Genomic DNA, 21,575 nt, shown 5'->3' with positions numbered 1-21,575 from the left:
TTTCTTTAAGTTATCAAGACATTTCCATACAATTCTACCCATTCTTTCTTGCTGAATTCAGCAATTGCACAGAACGTTCTCAAGGCTTGTGGCTGGTGGTTTGAATCCACATATCTTTTACCCAAACGTCAAATTCCAAGAAAGAAAACAGTAAGAAAACAGTAATAAGCTATTTTACCTGGTAACACCACCTGCCCAAAAGATAGTAAGACTTTGGATCATCCGGTTTCAATGAAATTGCCTTATCAATGTGTTCCTATGGAAAATCATCACCAACATACATCACATACTTGTTATAAGCAAGCACAAAGTCCACAAGAGCAGATAAACTTATGTGAAAGGAGGAAAGGAAGGAGAAAGCCCACAATTTAAGTGCCAGTGATCAATAAAGTTACAGCTATAAAGAGATTACAAATTTCTTAAAGTGGTTTCAGTAATCATAGAAAAACCAGCATTATCAGCCTTAGAAACAAGAATTACTACGCAAAAAAAAAGAACCTGCCCTTCATTTTACTCTACTACCTTTTCAGAGCTTTGATACAATCAGATTACTGGTTATGTGAATAGCTGAGCAGGTAATAATTATACATGGCCTGTTCTGTAGTAACTGCTTCAGGTGAAACCCTTCATCCTGTAATATCCTTGCTGAGGATGAAAGGTAAATAAAGGAATCTGACACAGCTAAGCACTCCAAGAAAGATTAACTACTTTGCATTTACTGAAGGCTACAAACACACTCACAGGCAATTATTGAGGAAAAGTTGGTGCAGTATCTAATTACCACATGGTAACTTCATGTTTAAAGGTCTCAGTTTTCCTATGGGTATACATATATTTTATTTGCAAGAATTTTATTCCTCCTCTTTTTCCAAGATTATAGTGTGCACAGGGCACACAGTCAGATCCAGTTACCCCCAACACAGTTGCTGACTACATCATTGGCATCACCTTCCCCAGCCCGCATTACCCACCAAGCATTCTCTGAGACCTATCGCTTCTCTAATAAGAGCTTGAGCCAATTTTCCTAGCTTACCATAAGCACTGTTAAACACTCGCACAAGAACAGCATGTCCTTTTTTACTCACCTTAAAAACATACCCAACTTGAATGCGCTTCTGAATGCTCTCATGTTCTGATAACTGTCCACAAAGAATGGCATACCTAACATAAGACACATTTGTAAGAAATCACATGGTGTCAACTGTTTCAAAAAAAAAAAAAAAAAAAAAAAAAACACGTTTTACATTCTGTAGGTATCTTCCTTCTGAAGATATCAAAGTGCATATAAGTTTCATAACTTCCTGGGGAAAAGAGGGAATACCATACATCTTTTATGGGGAAAGAGACATACACAGGAAGAATTCAGTGCACAAAAAGGTATCAGCTCAAAGGAGGTGAGCAAGTCAAAAAGCAGTGGTTTGACGTGACACGAAAGCCCAGTGCATTAATCACTAGAAAGCCTTCTTTCTATATAAAACAGTAACAGCACAGCATACTTCTACACTGATTTTTTTTTTTACTCAACAATGAAACTGTCAAAATACAGAGCACTGAAGAGTAAATTCTACTACAGTAACTGCCATAACTACTAAGAGCTCTAATCAACTATAAGGCACACAACAATCATCCACTCCCAATACCAAATCTATAGCACACTGGATGTCTACTTTGAGGGAAAATATCAGTAAAACCTACCTATATCCTGCAGCCCAAAACTGCAACCACACTTGGGAAACAAAATAATACGTTTTTTCAGTGCTGCAAGTCAAACCAATTTAGTTTTTTCTAGTAAGAGGCCACAAGAGAAGCACAGTACCTAGTAAAACTAGTTATTTCATGAGCAGCAAAAATAATGAAGCTTAGTTACCGGTGGATTTACACTCATCTCACCTCCCTGCACCACATCCATTCCAACCCGCTCTGACCCTGCAGCGCGGCTGCATTGCTTCCCAATAAAAAAATGAAACTGTAGAGCTGTGCAAATGGACAGCTGCCAAATGGAATATGTAAAGTGACATTTTGGCTGCACTAATTCAGTTTTGGCACTCCACCCAGCCCACTAACGTGAGAGCGGAAGGAAAGCAAGAGGCTTTTACCACTCTTACCTAATATCTTTTTGCACTACTGACCAATTTCAGATAAAGCTCATGGATGGACAAACGAACAGCAGAAGTACAGAAGCCTCGTTATTTCACAAATTAAAGGCAAAAAGGAAAAAGATCCAAGTAAAACCTCCTTGACATTTCCTTTACAACATTCATAGCTCTAATGTCCAGCTGTGTTGATGGATACCCTGGCTCATCTTGTCATGTGATATGCCAACGCTTCCTTGAGATGGTTAACTACAACAGATGTTCAGCAAGGCATTTCATAAAAATTATTCAGAAATTCTGCTTGCTGGCATGAAAAAAAAAACAAACAAAAAAAACCACAAAGCATTTCACACCTTATTATTCCTGCCTTTCAAAATGCCTGAATTAACTTTTCAAGGTGTAAGTTACAGTACAAAAAGTTTTCTTTCTCAAACTCTCTCCTGCAACAGTAAACCCAGAACATAGCAGTGATGTTGCTACTAGGTTAGTAAAGCACACTATTGCAGGGACACCAGCAGAACGAGCAGAGAGGAAGACTGCACATTTCGCATTACCTTCTACCTCCTACAGCAGGTAATGTACTACACAAAGGTTCCTTTACAAGCTCCAGTTTTATTTCCTGAATATTACTGTTATCTCATTCTTTTTTTTTCTAAAAGATGTTGATTTTTTTTTAAACTTTGGTTCAATTCTAGAAGTCTTATTTTCACAACAATGGAAAAATATGAACAGATCAATGCCTTAATTGCAGAGATCCCTTTCCCCAAACTGAAAAAAATTCATATCTGCACAGCCACTTCCAGATGATACATAATTGTTTTTATGCTCTCCCCAAGTTCATTTCACAACAAACATCAGCCTATGCTAAATATACTTAAATAGAACGTGACTGAGATTTATAAATACAAGACAAATATAAAGGGCCTGTTTTCTAAAGCCACAAGATTTATTTATTTATTTTTATAAAATAAACACATAGTCTGCAGCCCTGGCTTTTGCATAGTAAATTGTCAGAATATGGCTCTTCTAATCATACTGTTTAGACTCCTGAATATGTGGGCAGGGATTAAATGCATTTAGATCAGGTTTAAGGTCCGACTACAAAATGTAAAACCTGGAAACAACATTCCTTTTTTTAAAACGGAAGCTAAAATTGTGGCTAGCCTCCCTTTATATTACCTGTCCTCCTTCAAGGAAAGTCTCACAAACCCCTTCAAACAAATGACTGATCCCATGGCACACCGAGCTAGCTCAGTCTGATCCCTCCATTTCACAGAATCACAGAAAGGTTGAGGTTGGCCGGGACCTCTGGAGATCATCTAGTCCAATCCTCCTGCTCAAGCAGAGTCATCTAGAGCATATTTCCCAGGATCACATGCAGACGGGTTTTGAATATCTCCAGGGAAGGAGACTCCACAACCTCCCCGGGTAACCTGTTCCAGTTCTCTGTCACCCTCAAATGACCTGCCTACGGCTACAGCAGCCATACAAATATCAAATGGGGTAACATTCAGCTGTTAAGATTATTATCATATCTTATGTGTTACATACTTTGTTTTTAAAAACATCCCCGTAAAATGTTTAGTAGTAAATAGTGGCCCTATGATATTTTCGTGACATAATTTAAAAATAAACAAAAGAACAGTATGAGATTCCCGAACAGTTTTTTCACTGTAGTCCCAGAGTAAAAGACAGTAACTCAAATCAGATCTGCTGGTCTCAGCCCTTTGCAGGAACCTTCTTTTTCAACGTGTGCCTTGTGGCCCCGAGCCCCTGGCCTGTCGGTTGTTCTTACAGGCAAGACCCTGCAGCTCGGAGCTTTCTGGCTGTTGAGGTCTTCAGACCCTGGATTCCCTTCCTCACTCTACTTGCAATGCCACCATGGTGTCTGCTTTTATCTCTCCTACTTGTTTAACTTGGCTTGTTCTTCAATATTTGAGCTATTAATCCCCATTCATTTTGTGAAACGCCTTGGGATGAATTTCATGAGAGGCACTATTGAGTTGCTGGAAGATTAACTAATAATAATAAGATGGACTAAAAATAATGAAAAGGGGGACTTTCTTCTTCTGCAAAGATTATAACCTCTGAAACACTGTTCAGATCGATATCTAAGCAATTACCAAAACTTTATATTATGCTATTTGCTGGATTAATTATTAACCAGAACTATTCATTAAGCTGCTGCCCTTGAGCAAACCACAAGTTCCCATTGGAATCTCAGCTCAGTAAAGATTTCCCTGTTTATTAGAAAATGAACTCTGCAGAACAGGAGTACAGATACTAGCAGATGAGAGACTGTTTGTTCTTTCTGCTTAAACCCCAGAGCTCAGTATACGCAGCGCTGAAGAAGCTTCATTTTCAAGACTGCCCTCTGGCTGACGCCCATTTGAGCAAAACATTTGGCCTCCAAACACAAAATAAACAACTCTCCCTGGTCCAGCACCTCCAATTTCACGATTAGGGTGGCTTCACAACCCAAATACACTACTCATCTCTTTCAGTTAGTGAGTCTTTGAAACAGTAAGTCTGCTGATGTTCCTTTCTGCATAGGATAAACGTTAAATTAAAAAGAAATGATCAGGTAAATGGGGGGGAAGAGAAGGGGAAAGAAATGGTTAGAATTAGCTATTTTCCAGCACATTGGTAAAGCGAAAGTGTGTGTTTTATATTGCCAAAGACAAATCAAATATTAATGTCAGACCACTGACAACAGCATGAAGACATGAAAGTCCTTTCATTTTACTGGGATAAAAATTTGCTTCACACATATTAAAATTAGCTGATTTTAATGTCACACAAGTTAATCAGCTAGATCATATTTGTATTCAATCACCATGATCTGTAAACTGAAAATATCAATGTTAGCCTGTAAAATTGTTGAATGCTATTCAGGCAGCATTGGTAGTGAGAGTGGTGTAAATCAAGAGAGAAGTTTTATCATATACAGGTAAAGAAAAAAAAATTCTAGTCTTAACTCAATTTTCAGTCACCAGAGTCAGAGGAAAGCTAGAAAGGAAAAATACCTTTCAAATCAAGTAACTAATTCCAAGAAGCAATACCTTGGGAGAGACAACAAAAGTCCCAATGGCTTAACATGAAATTAATGAGCAGTTGGTCATAAAGAGCTTGGAAAAAAGTGGTCAAGCCTTAACTTTTCTATGCTTGAAAGAAGGGGAGACAAGATCCAAGGAAAAAAATTAATCTGAATAATTGCCATGTATTGCCATAAACTTGTCTGTACAGAGAAGTCAGTGAGGACATCAGGGCATAAATTCACAAATCACCAGCTGCTCTATATTAATTCCCCATTTGGCTATACTTAACAGCAGTGCACTCCAAGTGGAAGTTAAAGACCATTAAAGACCAAAAACATCAATATGGGATAGCTTCTGTATTCCAGTTTTACAACCTAGTATTTTATACTAACTTCCTGGCATAGATGAGCTGCAAGTCAAGGTTTAGTTTTGCCATACTAGTGTAAGAAGTCTATGGGCTACAGGCCAGTTGAATAATAAATGTTAGTTTACTTTGAATAACACCATCTCACTTTGCTGTATTCACCGCTGCTCATACCACTTCTCACATAAGGGTAAGATTTCATCAAGAGCCGTGCTAGTATGATATGGGAAATAAAAAGCCCAGTTTCAGGCCTGAAAGAGCAAGCATTTATGCCCATTTAGTGAATCTACATGTATGGCCTAGTTTAAAATGGGACTTGGAAGATGATGGCATACATGCTAGAAATTTAAGTAGTACAAATCATATTCTGGAATAGAAAAACACTGTAATTTACCATTACTGTGGCAACTTTCCATGGAGATTAAAATTTCTGCATTTATCTTCACACTAACAGATTGCATCGAAAACTGAATTGCTAAACAATGGCTTCATCCTTGCTCTCACTTACAAAAACACCTAAATCTGCTCTTAAACTGTAAGAAAATCAAGTTTGTGGATAGGAACATTTTTCAGGATTCTTCCCACCACTCCTAAAAACATTTCATTTACTAAATTCTGAAAACTGGCTACTGCCCAAAGTCACAAACTTATTTCCATAGGAAGTAGGTATTTAAATGCTGCAGTCTGCCTTAAGGGATACTTGCAAAACACTTCATAAATACTTTAAGTTATGAAATTATGTGTAAGATTCACTTGATACCATCTCCGCAAGTTAATATAACAAAAGCTTGTAACTGCTTTTTTAAGAGAATGCACTAGGTAAACAAAATATATCTACCTGGATCATTTATAAATTCATGATAGCAGTCCTGTTTCTGATGCCTTTGAAATATTCTAGTAGTGATTTTAATTTCTTTAACAAGCTCTCAGAATTCCCTTTCAATTTAAGTGAGTAGCATATATTTACTCTGAACCTCTAAAATACAGCCTTTACACAAACTTTGAATAATTTGCAGGCACTTTATTCCTATGGCGCTTCCTTTATTCAAGCTTCCTCATTGTTATTTAATTTTTTTTGAAGTTATCATTACTTACTGAAATTTTTTCCATACTCTGATAAGGATGTTCAATATCAGCACATTTTGATAAAAATTATAAAGTGATTCTGCCGTCATAATACGTTGGACCACACCCTATTCATTGCTCCATATCAAATCAAGACTTATTTCTCTTATAACGCTCTAGGACATTATCATTTATGACGCTTTAAAAAAAGACATCGGTTTCTGCATTACATTCTAACATGCCACATATTGAGTCTTGAGAGAGAGCAGGAGGAGAAATGGTCTCTTAACATCATTGTGGATTCTGCTCTTCTAAGCTCCGCAATTTTCTTTAGTATATGTGTTACTATCCTAGCCAACTAATATTATGTACATTTTATTTCAGCATGGAATTTAAATTCATGGGGATTTTCTGTTAATCCGTTGATATGGTTAACTTATTTACCTTATTTAGTGTCAGCTTTCTTTATCACACAACACTCCTCCACTGGAGCAACAGTTCTGTCATATCAATAGAATTTCTATTCTGGTATTGAAATGAATGCAGCAATCTGGGTTTTACTGCCTTAATGCGACTATTTCTTAGCACTGTTCTGCACTGTTTACTACCTCAACTTTTTTTAGTTCTGTCCTTTTAGTCTAAAAATAATAATAATAATAAAAAACACAAAAGTAGTTATGATTTCCTCCCTAGGAAACGCACCTTCCTGAGTTCTGTGCTTTTCCACATCTCTCAGCTCCTTCCTATTTTCAGTATACAAGCTCCTCCATAATCTTTTAAAGTTTCTAGTGTCAAGTGTTTCATCCTATGTTGGTTAGTGTCCATCATTCCTTATAAGCTTAATTAATTCCCAAGATTTCCCCGAACAGACTTAAGCCCTTCTCTCCTACACCCTCTTCTCCAACACTATTGGTTGCCCTCCCTGTCTGCTCCCATAGAAAGCCAAGAATATTGCAGAGAAAGTTGGCATGGCTCTCTTATCCCTTAAGCCCATATGTAGGAGCTTCCTGCCTACTGCTGCTCCCTCTGTTGCTGCTACACATCTGCAATACAACCACTGGCCCTTCCCAAGTACTCCAAAAGCTGCAGTATGAGCCATATATTTGATTTTGGAGGATGCCAGAATAGCCACCGATATATCACACAATCCCAAATCCCACAGATTTTTGCTGCACAGTCTGCTCTTGGGAAAAACAAAAAGATCCATCCAGCTATTATGAAGTGGTTCAAGTCCGAATCGTTTTTATTCTTAAGAAATTCTTTTTCTTTGTTATAACAGTAGAGCATTATTACTACTTGTTACCCACATTCATGCTTGCTGTCGACAGTCCATCCCGCTTTGCTCCCACCTGAGTCTTGGCCAAGTTTTCAACCTTCACACTAGACAGCTGCTCTTAGTTCCACGGCTGAAAATTCTCCTGGATATTTACTATACTACTGTATCACCATCAAATAGAAATTTTTTCCCCAAGTTTTCAACTGAATGTATGTTAATATCTAAAACTGTCAAATAACAGTACTGTAAACTGTTAGAGCTCTTGCATTTCATGTCAGATGATTATTTATCAGTAACCAGTTCAAGGAGACCTATCTATTTTTCAATTTAATTCAAGGGAACAGGACCTCTGAGACTTAACCAGAATACACAGTTATTTGGAAATGCAAGTTTTATTTCTTTGTGATGATTTCTCTCCTCACCCCTGACATTTCCCAGGCAGATTAGTTCAAGAATACTGAGGAGGCAAGACTTCTAGTCTTAGATAAGGAAAATAAAGGAAATATACACTTTGCACATCTTGGGTTTGAGCCATAAGAATTACCTCAGGGGAAAAAAAAAAGCCCTTCAAAAAATAAAGCACAAACCCCCCCACCCCCCGAAAACTAAACCCCCAAACTACCCAGCAACACTAATAGGATAGGTGAATACAAAATTCAGAAGGGAAGCCCAAGGTCTATAAGAGAACTCATCATATTCAGAACGTGGTCAGCCAAGCCTAATTATATAAAACTGAAAAATCATCACCTAGTATGGAACTATAACACTGGTAGTAACAGACTATCTTACAAATCCTCCTTGAAATCCAATGGACCTTTAAATAAAAGGGCTTTCAGCTATTCATATTTGTCCTGAAGCCAGCCATTAGAAAGGAAAGAAACCCTAAAAGAACGTTCTGTTACTCAGCATGACCAAATGTAAATCCTAAAACACTTGAGACAGCACTTCCCGTTCTTGGGACTGGTTAAACAAAAAATTTAAATAGCTAGTAATTAGTGGTGACATTTGCTGTTGGCTCCAGTTAAGAGAATATCCTTTCTTTCCTTCTCTAGCTGCTGCACTGGCCAGGTAAAACAAGGCTTAGAATAGGAACAGTGCCAACTTAGTGGGAGTTCACACGCTCCTCTAGGCACAGCGAGGATTGTTAAAGGCAGGAAAATGAATTGGCCAAGTGAGGGGTGAGAAATGGAATACAGAAAAATCTATCCCCTCAGGTCAACGGGTCTTCCCTCTTGCAAACTAGACATGTTAGAGATGGTATCTATTCACTCTGACTGCTTCCTGCTGCCAGAACAGATTATACAGCTGTGTTACAAGATGAAGGCTGTAGAGAATGACAGCTCAAATCCCATAGCAAGGGTGCTGCTTTGAAATAAAGGATTATACTCAGCCTTGACCTGCGAAGATGTCAATGAATTTCAGATTTGTTGCCAGTTTACAGAAATTGCATCCAGAAACAATATAGTTGAAATCTCTTCCTTATATTGGACTTTTACTGAACATTGACATTCAGAGCTTTCCTGTTCACTTCTCCAGAAAAGGAGGCATAAAGGGTTACCAAGAATCTTCCTGCATAGAATTATCTCATAGAGTTAAAAAGAACCATGAAAAAACTTCATATGAAACGGAAAAATTTAAAACAACACTGTAGCAATTCTGTAATTCTTAATTTAAAGAAAATAACTGTTTCTTCTATTCTAACCAAAAGGTACTCAACGTTTTTCTTTACAAGTAAATTCAGGGTGTCTGGCAGAAGTTGCACAGTGTAAGACCTTGGCTTCCAGGCTGACAGTCATCAACACAGTTTGATCTAGTCACGCAACTTTCCTCAAACTACTCTATTAATCTACCTCAATCATAACTGGTTATCCCAGGTAAGGTATGCACACAGGCAGAAAGGCGTTTGGAGAAGTGGAAGCAATCGGAAACACAGCATAAGTTTTGGCTCATAGCTAAATCCCTTAAGGGCCAGACAGTTAAAAGAATCTACATTTCACCAAAACAATCTACTAGTGCTCATCCTATCTGAAAGGTTTTTTCTGGAGCCAGCTTCATAACTGTCAGTTACGTACTTCATCCTCAATGGTAGGAATTTCACTAGTGGCAATTAAGCTTGTTCTAATCCTTGAGATTTAAAAAAAAAAAAAAAAAAAAAAAAAGAACCCCCCCCCCACACACACACACACAAACCCACAATCTTCTGCTCATCCACCAAAATGGATTAGTACTTTTACCAAGACATCAGCAGAAAAGCAGAAAAGCAAGAAAAAGCATCACTGAAGCAACACAGCTGCACCTGGGTAGTTAGATCAGAGATGCAAACACAGTAATAGGAACAGTTGTCTGTAGGCCCAAGCAAATTCCACGGTCCAGCAACAATCTAGTTGGAAGTATAAAATATGGGAAGTCTTTTTAGGTTTGCCATACTAATTTCCTCATAACAAGCATACCAAAGAACTACTACCACAAAACCACTAGAACTACTACCAAAACCACCACTAGTGCTTTTCGTATTTCTGAAGGTGGCACACTGCAAATGAAAGGAACATGGCTTTCTCTCCCTGGCCACCATCCTCCAAAAACAGTGTTAACACAAGGAAACGTGTCTCCTTTAGTCTTGACCTGTAGTTCCTTAAGTCTACTCAAGCAATGTAGTTATATCAGGTCAAAATAACTTAAAAAAAAATTTATGATGACAATTCTTACTCACTGCAGTTATATGCTGCAAGATTAATTTAGGATGATGAGTGTCAGAAGATGATAGATTTTGAACAAGATATTGCATATCCTATCTTGGTTTGAGCATGATGCCTAACAGCTTTATTTGATGCTGTCTAATTCTTGCTTTGGAAGACAGCACTCCCACTTTGCCTTCCCCATGCTACTCAATGCATAGATAATGTTATATTCCTCTCAATCATCTTTCTTCCCATCTGACAAGTCTTAATCTATTCAGTACTTCCAAGAACTGTTCTCAACTTTTGATCTTCCTTGTCACACATCTCTGAATATGCTGCAGTTTTACTTTTTAGAGAAGGTGAAAATAGATCTACATACAGTTTTCAAGAGAGAAGTACTTCATATTCCCCTTTCACATGAGTATTAACTCTCTTCTGTTTTCAAATGAAAAAAAAAATGTTCATCCCATTCTACCCTAAGCTTTAGATGCAAAGGCTAAACAGCCCACCAACGCTTACCTAAATAAGTTTTTAACCACTTGGCCATGATGCTGAGACTATTTAAACACTAATTTTAGTTGTTGGCCATTAGCTTTTGTGAGTAACTAATTTCACAGCTGTTTTGTGCATGTTAATTCTTCTTATCAAGTTTTAAAACTGCACAACATTAAATAAGTTAACTAATATATTACTTTAAAAAAAGACATATGCACATACACTTTCCTAAGCAACAAACCTGTTTGTACAATGTTTTTACTAATAAGATTATTTCATTTGGATGGGTGTATTTTTCTCCTCAAGATACCATAATTAAACTGTATATTCATACTAGAGACTAGCATATTTATTTTAACTACATAAGAGGCATTGCCACACCCAAGTATATACCTGTATAACCTAAGTGTATGTACACACAAACATATAACTGAACATTTACTTTAACATAAAATGTACTCACACTAGAGGGCACAGCAGGCTATTCTGTGTTATACCATTAAAGCAGAACAACTTGGTGATTTAAGTACTACAGTAGCATTTTGTTAATAGGAAAAGCATGTATGTAGGTATGTATGTATGCGTGTGTGTTGGAGAAGTGGAAAAGAAATCTCATTTCTCAACTTCCCATAGACCACCTCCGAATCTTTTATCTTCAGGTTTCCTCTATCATACAGTTCCACAACTTGGTGGAAAAAGTAACAGAATATGTTATTTTGGCTGAAGTGATATAGCAACTGGGAGCAAAGCTCTGCCAACAGCTCTCTGTAGGATTATGACTGTTCTGGATGATAGCTTGGGAACTAATTTGGTATTTACACAACTGCAGGAGACCTCATGGTAGTTTGACTCATTAGTACTGTCATGGTAGTACTGTCATATCACAGTTGTTGTAGTTAGAGCAATACTAACTTTACACCATTGCCAAATCATAAAATTCCTAAATGCCTAGACTTTTGTATGAAGGTCTTCGCTATTTTGTATGAAAACAACTTTGATTTTTTTTTTTTTTAATCAAAAGATAATACTTTTTTTTCTTATTGTACATTCAAGGCAGATTATGTTTCTTCTCTGCTAAATAACAAGCTTTTTAGCTTTGTTCTAATGAACCAGCAAGAACTCAACTAAAGCAGTTCAAAATGCCTTGAAAGCAACTCTTGTCCCTGCTCACAAGCAGCAAAAGCCAGCTGTATAAGCAAAGCCTCATCCTTTCCAAAGGCTACGATCTGCACAAAGAATATCTCATCAAGATCTACTAAAATTAAAGCAACAACCCAACCCACACAAATGAATGACTCTTATACCACATTAAAGGCTTACGGCAGGAGATCACTTAAAATAATAACTATCTCAAGCTGGCAGACAAAAGTGCAATGCTAAGAATCTCAGGATGAATTCAGACGATCACTCAAAACAACTTCCACTCACAGATATCAAATCTGCTTGAAAGATTGTGGTGGTCTTTAATTTTATGCTTCACAGCAGTCACTATCAGAGAATTGCTCATGGTTAATCCAGTTTCAATGTCTTTGCAATAAGCTCTCAGAAAATAGCTTCATTACAGATGAAATGAATGCAGAAGTGTTGAGCAACTTGAACTCCCAGTCTTGCCAGTAACAGACCCAAGAACCAAATATTGAACTAATCTAAATGTCCTGCTTTGAGAAGAGTGAATGAGGAAGCAGAGATAGATTGATATAGATTAAATTTTAGGATTTTAGCACACTTTTCATGGTATTTTTAAAAGTAAACTAAGGAAACATAGTATAGCTGCAACTGGTATAAAGCTGATATGCAATTCATAGAGGGGTGAATGTGGGAGCTCTGTCACCGGGGGTCTGCGTCACCTGTTTTGAAAAATATCCACCAGAAAGAATACAACTTTGTTTTGGGGTAAATAAATCACCCGAGTCTTTTACCCAAATTTTCCATGATTGACTGTTGTTTGAGAGTGACTGTGAATGAACCATTGAAGGCACATTGAATGGAGAGACAAAAAATTCCTTTAAAAAGGCTGTGAACTATCCGATGCTGGAAGATTCAAGTAGTTGGAGGGCAGCAGGGGAGAATCAGATTTTAAATTCAATCTAGAGGTTACAGTAAGTCATAAGGAGCATAAGGCAACAATATGATGCTATTGCCATAAAGAAAAAAAGGAAGTCTTGTTAACTTGTGTCATATGTACTCTTGTTAAGACACTAAGTTAACTATCTGCAAAGTTAGGCAAGCCTCAGCTAAGGTACTGTATTTTTGAATAATAAATTTAAAAAAAGATCAATTAAAGACTAAAATAACATGTTCTTGAGTACTACTGGTAGCTGAATTTTGCATGGGAAACACATACAGCATAAAACTTCATAAATATTATTCCCACACTGAAGGCTTCCCTCCACGCCATTTTCTTCCCCTAAGAAATGAATGAAAACGGACCATGTTGGGGCCAATTAGTAGCTAGTAGCCTGCCTTTCAGAGATTACAATTTTATAAGACACCTCTTTTCTTTGTGTCTAACAAATAGAAGGCAACTAACAGACTGCAAGCATCACCGTACTTCACTGTTCTTGAAGAAAGGAATTACAGGGAGAGAAGGAACAGAAATACTTAAGGGAAGGAGAAAGGAAAGCAAGGCAGGGAAAGGCTGGAGCAACTGGTTAATGGTCAGGGCAGAGAAAGTCCAATCTCACAGCCTGTAAAAACATTCTAAGCATTGGCACACACTGATCCCTGCTGAGATGTCTTTTGTGCCACTGCATACTTGACAATAGTTTCTCTCACTTAGCCCTTTTCCGGCATTCCCATTCCCAGAGCCTCCACGGCTCAAGATATGGACGCCCTGCAGGGTCCTAGCATCCCTGAGGAAGCGACGGACCCCCTGCACTATTCCAAGCGTGCTGGGTCCTATCAGGTGGCTCCAGCTGCCTATTTTTCCTCCTCTCAGGGCGGAAATATCTTCTGTTGCTATGGCTGTTTCTGCCCCTAATTTATATTGTCAGCAACTCCCCTGTTTAATCCACCTGGGGAACAAGAAACACTCAGCTCATAAATCTAAGTCATAGCTCAAAATTGGTGAGTTCTGGGCAGTATTCCATGAAGAGCTAAATACTGAAGTACTGACAATTGTTAAAATTTAAGCTACCTGCAAGTTGTTTTCAGAATGCCGTCACATTTCAAGAACATGATATCTGCCTGCAGGACATCCAGATGCACCAACGGGATTTGAAAGAGCTGGTACACAACTCAGTGTTTACCAAGTGTGCAAATGGTTCTCTTGTAAAGTTTTCTTGATGCTCTACCAAAGAGACAGACTCTTCTGAGAGAGGGTACATTTCAAAGGCTCATTCAGTCCAAGAGAGCATTCCTCCCGCTTCTCATTAACACATATCTCTCCAAGATGGGGCAAGACGTATTACTTCTTCTGCAGTGACAGCTCTCAGCAAATGACATTTAATTTTGTGTGAAATATTCAACTCAAAACAAAGGCTGGTAACGTAGCACCTGCAAAATTTTTCCCAGGTGGACCTTTGAAACCCCTCAGTGTTGTGGTTGTACTTTCAAGATTTCTTTTAAAAAGGAGTTGAAGCCAAGACAAACACACAGCGCTCTCCTTTCCTGATCCTTGAAGTTGGTGTTATGTACTTGCAGTTACACTGCAGACAGACACACTGAAATGGACAAGGAATTCTAACAGGGAATCAAGCATTTCTTTCACTTGATTCCTGAGGGAATCAATTAAATATATTCATGTTTAATATGCATAATGCACAGGCTCGTACAACAATCAATGTCCTTTCCATCCACCTCCAAAAGAAGAGCAAACTTACAAGCTTTCTCTGTTCTCCTATCCATGAGCTGGAACAAGCTAAGGGAGCAACAGATATTATGTCCGACCAAATAATATTATCTGTTCAGAGATCTTTAACAATTAAGGCAAAGAATTACTTTTATATATGTGCCGGAGATAAGAATCAGATAATTGTAAGACAGGAGCAGATAGGCATTAAGAACACTTAGAACACTTTGTATAAAATCAGTCAGCCTAAGATGTACAAATGTAGTCCAAAGGCTAAATACCTCAAAAACCTTCATTTCTATGTTCCTAAATAGTGCATTCCTACAAGGAATGCACAGACACAGAGATCAATCCCATTGTACAAAGGTTGACTTGTCTTTATAGCCCTGACCAACTCTCAGTTCTGTTTCTACCAGTTCTGTGGAGATGCCTCTCTTGGGACCAGATGATTTCAAAGAGCAAATGACTACAATAGTAGCTTTGTACTAATCTAATGTCAAGGAGACCCAAGAGATCCATGAAAAGCCTCTGCTTCATATTTGGGCAGATCTCAAGGCCGGTCCAGACAGAGTCCCAGACGCACTGCTTTCCATATCATTCTTGAGAAACCACTTACTATCATGCTGCCAAAGCCTTCAAACAATCCAGTCATAAAATGTTCCAAAGCTGCAGTCAGTCCTGTTCCACTCAGTGTCACCTAAGCCAGTATACAGGAAAACCGCAGCCCTAACAATACACATGCAATCATAGGCTAGTCATTATCACACAGACTAGACATTGAAATCGCTGGGAATATTCCGTTAAAAATGTCTACTAAATACGTTGCAGAACAGAGAAAGAGAACGTTAACTGCTGTACATAGAAGCAAGAATTAGAAGAAGCCCCACAATAGTACTATATGAACCCATGCTGCTCTGGCAACTCGCGTTCCGCATTGAATTCTGGTTCTCTCATCTGAAAAAAAGTTGTAGTAGCAAGATAAAAAATACAGCGCAAGACAAAAGCGACGACGGATAATAAAATGATTTCCTATGAGAAGAGACCATAAAAGATTAGGATTCTGCAAGGGAAAACACATACTGAAGGAGAAATGACAGAGAGATGATAAAACCATAGAGTTAACAAAGAAAGTGTGAACAGTCATTTCCTATTCATTTCATAAACTAACAGTTAGGGCATCATATCAAAACAAGTTTCAAGTCTTTCAAAAGAAACAGCTTTTCTATATAAAGCATGCTAAACTATGGAAATGAGGAGTGCCCAGTGGTTAAAACAGGATTACATGAACTCATGGAGGACAGGTCCATCAAGGACTATTATCAAATGCAGACTCATCTCCAAATTTCTGACTGCTGAAGTTAAGGACGCCATGACGAAGGAAAGCAATCCACTCTATAATTCACCTGTTTTTTATATTATCCTCAGCATTGCTACTAGCTATGGTTAGAGACAGTATAGTGAATTAAGCAGAATTCTGATCAATGTGTCCAATCGTTGCGTAGACAATCTATAATGTCTTTTGGAACAATGCATTATTCAACAGCTTTGAGTTTTCATATATTGGGTATCATCATTTCATATACTGAGTATCATCTTATTAACTGCAATTTTTTTCTCAGCGGAAGGTTAATTAGTGTAAAAACAGACTGTAATTAAAACAGCCTGTGACCATCCCATGACCCAGACAGAGCAGGAAAGGGAACAGTTTCTTGTTCTATTTATGATAGAAAATAATTATTTCTGTTACTGATAAAGGCAGTTACATATTCCTTTCCAATAAATCCCATGCCTCCCACATGCTGCTCTGCTATTCCTTTTATGCAGCTGTCCCTCCTGCAGCTGTTCTCTAGAATTAAAAGCAAGATGTAGATGCGTGCAAAGACAGGAAGCCTTGCCTCTGCTCAGGGGAAGGACAGGTCCAAAGGGACAAGAGCTTGTGCACTCTTTCAGCAAAACTGTTCCGGAAAGAGGTGGGCACAGGTTGTAACAGAAGCACTGAGACATAGCAGAGCACTCAGCAAAAATGGCTCAAGATTTGCTGTTGGAAACAAATGACTAAATTTCACATTACAGCCAATACAACCAAGATATAATTTAAAAAAAAAAAAAAAAAGCATGTATTTAAAGGAACCATACTGAGGTACTAACACAAAACACAGGTGAAAGAAATAAAAAAGCAACATCAGCTTTACTAATATGCAGCCACAGTACTGAAAGGTTCATGCAAGTAATCTGAACCTACTGAGATTTCAGCCCGATCTCAGAACCCAGGGCTCTTCAGAAATCCTTGGGTCAGCTAGCTCTTTACACAATAAAACTCTGGATTATAAAGTTAATCCACCAATATTACACCCTGAAGTGGAACTTCGCTCTGTAAAATATCAAAAGCTCAAGTACCAAAGTGGCTTAAAACTTTTAACAGTCAACATGGTGACTTTTAGAAAACATTCCTTCAAGAAGTTAAAGCAGCAGAAAGAGTCCAACACCTGAATCTGCTAAAGAGATTAGTCACACTGTCTCCCCAAGTATTCTTGCTTCATATGAATATTTAAATTGACAAGTGCTACTCATTACTAAGAGCTAAAACGCACAGCCTTTTCAAGACCGTAAATGCATTTATCTAGAAGTCAATAGTTCAAACAAATCCTCCAAGTACAACCGTTCATCTCTGAAGAGCACAGATCTCCTTTGGTAAAAACATTCAGCACCCTGTTTTTTCTGATAAATTCAACAAATAAAAATAAATTTGCACTGCAAATCCTTTTCTCTTTTATTCTATTCTACAGATGATGTCTCAGTCACTGTAACTGCTGATCAACACTTTTACCAAGCAATTAATCCAAATACCAGAAAAGCATATTCCCTATTGCTGCTGTCTGTACTACTGTAAAAACTTTCTTGTAGTGTAGTGTATTTTTACAGCAAGACAAACAATCTGTTCAACTGTTTACACACAAGTTTCAACAAAAGCCTGTTCATACAGGCTACTGAAGACACCAAGGTACCTGCCCTCTTGCCTACACCTGTACCAAAATCTAACCAATTGCAGCATTTACACAAACGCAGTACCCCTTGGTCGTTTAAATTACACATCATTTTGCCTTCCATTGGGCAGAAAAACAAGTCTTTGTACACAGAAAGCCATATACTGTCACTGCTATTGTCTCAATCCATTTCCAAGTCATGGCGCTTTGCAGAATGACAAGTGGCATACATGATCAAATTACAGCAGTGCCAGGTTAGAAGAGACTCTCCAAAGACTGTCAAAGGCTACCTGGTAAGAATAGTGTTTATACTTATTCCAAAACTGAGATACACTTAAGAATATCAGCACAGTACTAAGCCTGAGCTAACAGGCCTAACTGAATGAGGCAAATACACTGCCTCTTGACATAAAGCAAGCATCCCTGCACAGCACTGCGGTGTACAGATTTACATCCTGGAAACAGTTCCACTGCACTCTGTTGCACAATACAGACAAACCTTAAGTCACCTGAGGACCATAAAAGAAACATTTAATTGTATTTATCTAGACACGCACTTGATGAAAGGAAAAGTGGTAAGACTAAAGGGAGAGGAAAAAGCATATTCTTATTCTGTGTGTTGAGCAGTTTTACTGCTTCTGTGTAAACAGCTGTTTTACTCCTCCTAAAGATTCTTTGGTGTAAAAAAAAAAAAAAAAAAAAAAAAAAAAAACACAAACCAACCAACCAAAAATCACACACACACACAAAACAAACAAACAAACAAACAAAACAATTAGCTACATAAAATGGGAGTGTGATGAAGTGATCCAAAATACCAAAAACAACTCTAAGTATAACTTTGGCAGATTAGTTTAAAAATAATCTCTTTTTGATGATCTGAAGATACCACAAAGACAAGCATGTGTAGCACCAGGACAAATTATACTATATTGTATCATTTGAGCAACAGCCCATTATAAAATACAAGTTAAATGCAGTAGACAAAGTTCAATATTCAATGTTAAAATTAGCATTTTCTGCTACTTAAGTCCAAAGTTGCAACTCCTAGCAAAGTTTTGACACCGCTGAGAGTTTAGACAATATTTATGCAAGAAGAAATCCTAGCAACCTTTTTGAAACTGTAGAACTGTAGCGGTAACAAAACTTGTACTCTCCACTAATACAAAATGATCTATCCAGCTTTCCTATGGAGAAGGTTAAATGGAATACGAACATAAAAATTCAAAGACCTGTATCTTTTAGCATCAAGTTATGAGTTTCTGTTTATAAATTCCAGGGTTCAGTGACAGACATCACAGTTGCACAAATCTCATAATTCAAGAAGCATCTTATCCTCACAAGGAAGGAGGGATTATCCAATATCCTCCTGCTGGTGCATCCCCTCACACTTCCCTAGACGTTCCTTTTAACCCATTTTAAAACAGTTTGTACTTTGACATCGTACAAGCCTTTGAAATGTCAGTAATAAAAACCAACAATTAACCCAAGAACGTAAGAGAAATACAAAAGAAAAAACTTCATACATATTTAATATGTAACTCGCAAGTCTTTGCCCCAATGGCTGTGCAGCTGGCTGTTAGTTTGGTTTTTAGGATATAAACACTACTCTATAGCAGGCTGAAAAAGCATCAAAGGAAACAGAATACTTGTGAAAGAAAATAGAGAGAGCCTCACCACAGTGAGCTCTCAAACTCAGGAACTAGCTTTCTGCAAGTCATCTGTGTGAAACATAACCTCTGGCAGCCAGTCTACACCCAGCACAGAATAACAGGATGCTCAGACATGCATTTTCCCAGGGTCTGCACAATTAAAGGCAATGCTGATGGAGTTGAGTTCATTTCTGCGCCAAAAGGCTTGCAGCATCCCGCCTAGGCACATGTACGGCCCCAAAAATCAGCTGCTGAGCACGTTGTTTTCTGTCTTCTGAAAGAAAAAAAGCTGCAAAATTCCAAGAAAAGCTTCTGCTGCAAGCTTTCCTTCATTTCACCTTCTTTTCAAAATATTCGCACCTAGGCTATGACCAGCCCAAAGAACAAGCAGTTTAGTCCCCAAATTGAGACTGCCGAAATCCAAATGGAGCTTATTGTACTCATCCATCTCAAACCCATTTTGTCAATAGCTTATTTCTCCAAGATTCTTCCGGAAGCTGATCTTTCACTGCCATCAGCAAGGTGCATTGAGTTGTTATGTACAGACTCACAAAAACCTTGACACAATCTACCCTCAGAACCCACAAAAATTCATTATTCTAGCTGTTAGCTTCTGTTCGAGAAGCTTCTGGCCATCTTCTCTCAGTGGGAAGTTCATAACTAAGTTGTCATGAGCAAAGCAAATCAAAGTTTATCTCTGTAACTGTAACCAAACCTACTGTCTGTCAAGCTATTACTTATGCCAATTAAACAAAAGCTGTTAAAAATGGCTTTTTCAGGAAAAGAGCATCAGTGTAGTATACTCCAAGCAGGAGCAAATAATCTTTAATTTTTATTGCAGATAAGCTCACAACAATCTGTTATTCCTTTTCCTACGCTTCTTAAGAGCAAGAAGTAAAAAGTTACATACCACTGATGACACTCAGCACATTGATCCCATTTCTGTAAGGCAGCTTCTATTTCTTGTTTCCCTGCAGATAAGTTGTCAGACGTAAGAAATTCAGTCACCATCTCTCCTAACTCCTTTCTCTAGGGTGTTAGAGTTCGTTAATTTTTTAATACGTTTGGCTCAAAGATGTTCTGTAAACAATTTCATATTCTTGCAATTACATGCAGCATCTAAGACCACTCAAGATATCATGCAAATTTAAGCACAGTAGCAAATTGTCTTGACTGACAACACATTTTCACCACCTTTGGAAGAAGAGTCATGCATAACAAAAACATCTTCACAAACATGCCAAAAGTTGAAGAGAATTCGCAATGGTTTTGTTCTGATAAATTTCACAGCCTTATATCTAGGACTTTCTCCACTTCCCCTCTTTCCTCCAAGAACCTGAAATCTCAAAGAGCTGATACTCAGTGTGTATTAAAGGCAAGGACTATCAAAATAAAACTTACATTTCATGTATTAAATATTGGTTTCCAGAAAAGGACAATTTACATAATTATATTTAGTTATTTGGATAATAAAAAGGGCAACCAATAATTCAGAATAGTCTTTGTTGTGTATGTTAAGTGTAACAAAGTTGATTCTTTTTATTCTGCGCCACCTACAGTGCTGCAAACAAACACATTTGAGACAGTGAAGGAGAATCAGAAAATGAAACTGAGCAGATTTCACTAAGTAAACAGACACATTTAAAAACTTAGTTCTTTTTTACTTTTGAGTGTGTTGATAATACAAAAAATTAAATCTGTTACAGCAAAAATTTATTTGTCTTAATACCACACAGGATACAGATGTGATAAGCGTGAGAAAACAAACCTTTACAGCTTTAATTAGCCTTGGGTCTACTTACACTGTCTTTCAAAAAGACAAATTTCAACACATACCATAACACTACTGCTAGTCATTCTCATAAAAAAAAAGAAAAGAAAAGAAAAAAATTACAGGAAAAAAAAAATCTACAACACTGCTTACAATGTAGGGTTATAAATTTGAAGTGTAAAGTCAGCTTCAAATATCGCCAGCCCCCCTCCCCAAATACACATTTCCTTACCATCAGATGCATATGATTTCTTCTCCTCTATGTCTTCTGTGATTTCGTACATATCACTATGTGCTCGGGCCAGGCGCCAAAGAAAATCTTTCTGGTCTGCATACTGCAGTAAAAACACGAATGTGATACATCAACTG

At 37.7% G+C, this 21,575-nt stretch overlaps 1 protein-coding gene across 4 annotated transcripts in view; it reads right to left on the bottom strand.

Annotated features, from left to right (window-relative positions):
• RMDN3 (regulator of microtubule dynamics 3) overlaps window positions 1–21,575 on the bottom strand; it is a 57,125-nt gene that overhangs the window by 12,534 nt on the left and 23,016 nt on the right. For all 4 annotated transcript variants that reach the window (XR_011141226.1, XM_068944277.1, XM_068944276.1 and 1 more), the window contains exons 5-8: window positions 21,439–21,541; window positions 20,346–20,406; window positions 1,086–1,161; window positions 179–256 (exon numbers count right to left, since the gene is read on the bottom strand). Coding sequence is in view for 3 of the 4 variants with exons in the window: in XM_068944277.1 (XP_068800378.1) it covers window positions 179–256; window positions 1,086–1,161; window positions 20,346–20,406; window positions 21,439–21,541 (318 nt within the window). In the remaining variant the exon portion in view is untranslated. The remainder of the gene's footprint in view (window positions 1–178; window positions 257–1,085; window positions 1,162–20,345; window positions 20,407–21,438; window positions 21,542–21,575) is intronic.

The sequence above is a fragment of the Struthio camelus genome, chromosome 5 (genome assembly GCF_040807025.1).
Source record: "Struthio camelus isolate bStrCam1 chromosome 5, bStrCam1.hap1, whole genome shotgun sequence".
NCBI lineage: Eukaryota > Metazoa > Chordata > Aves > Struthioniformes > Struthionidae > Struthio > Struthio camelus.
This window is presented reverse-complemented; position numbering and strand designations above follow the sequence as displayed.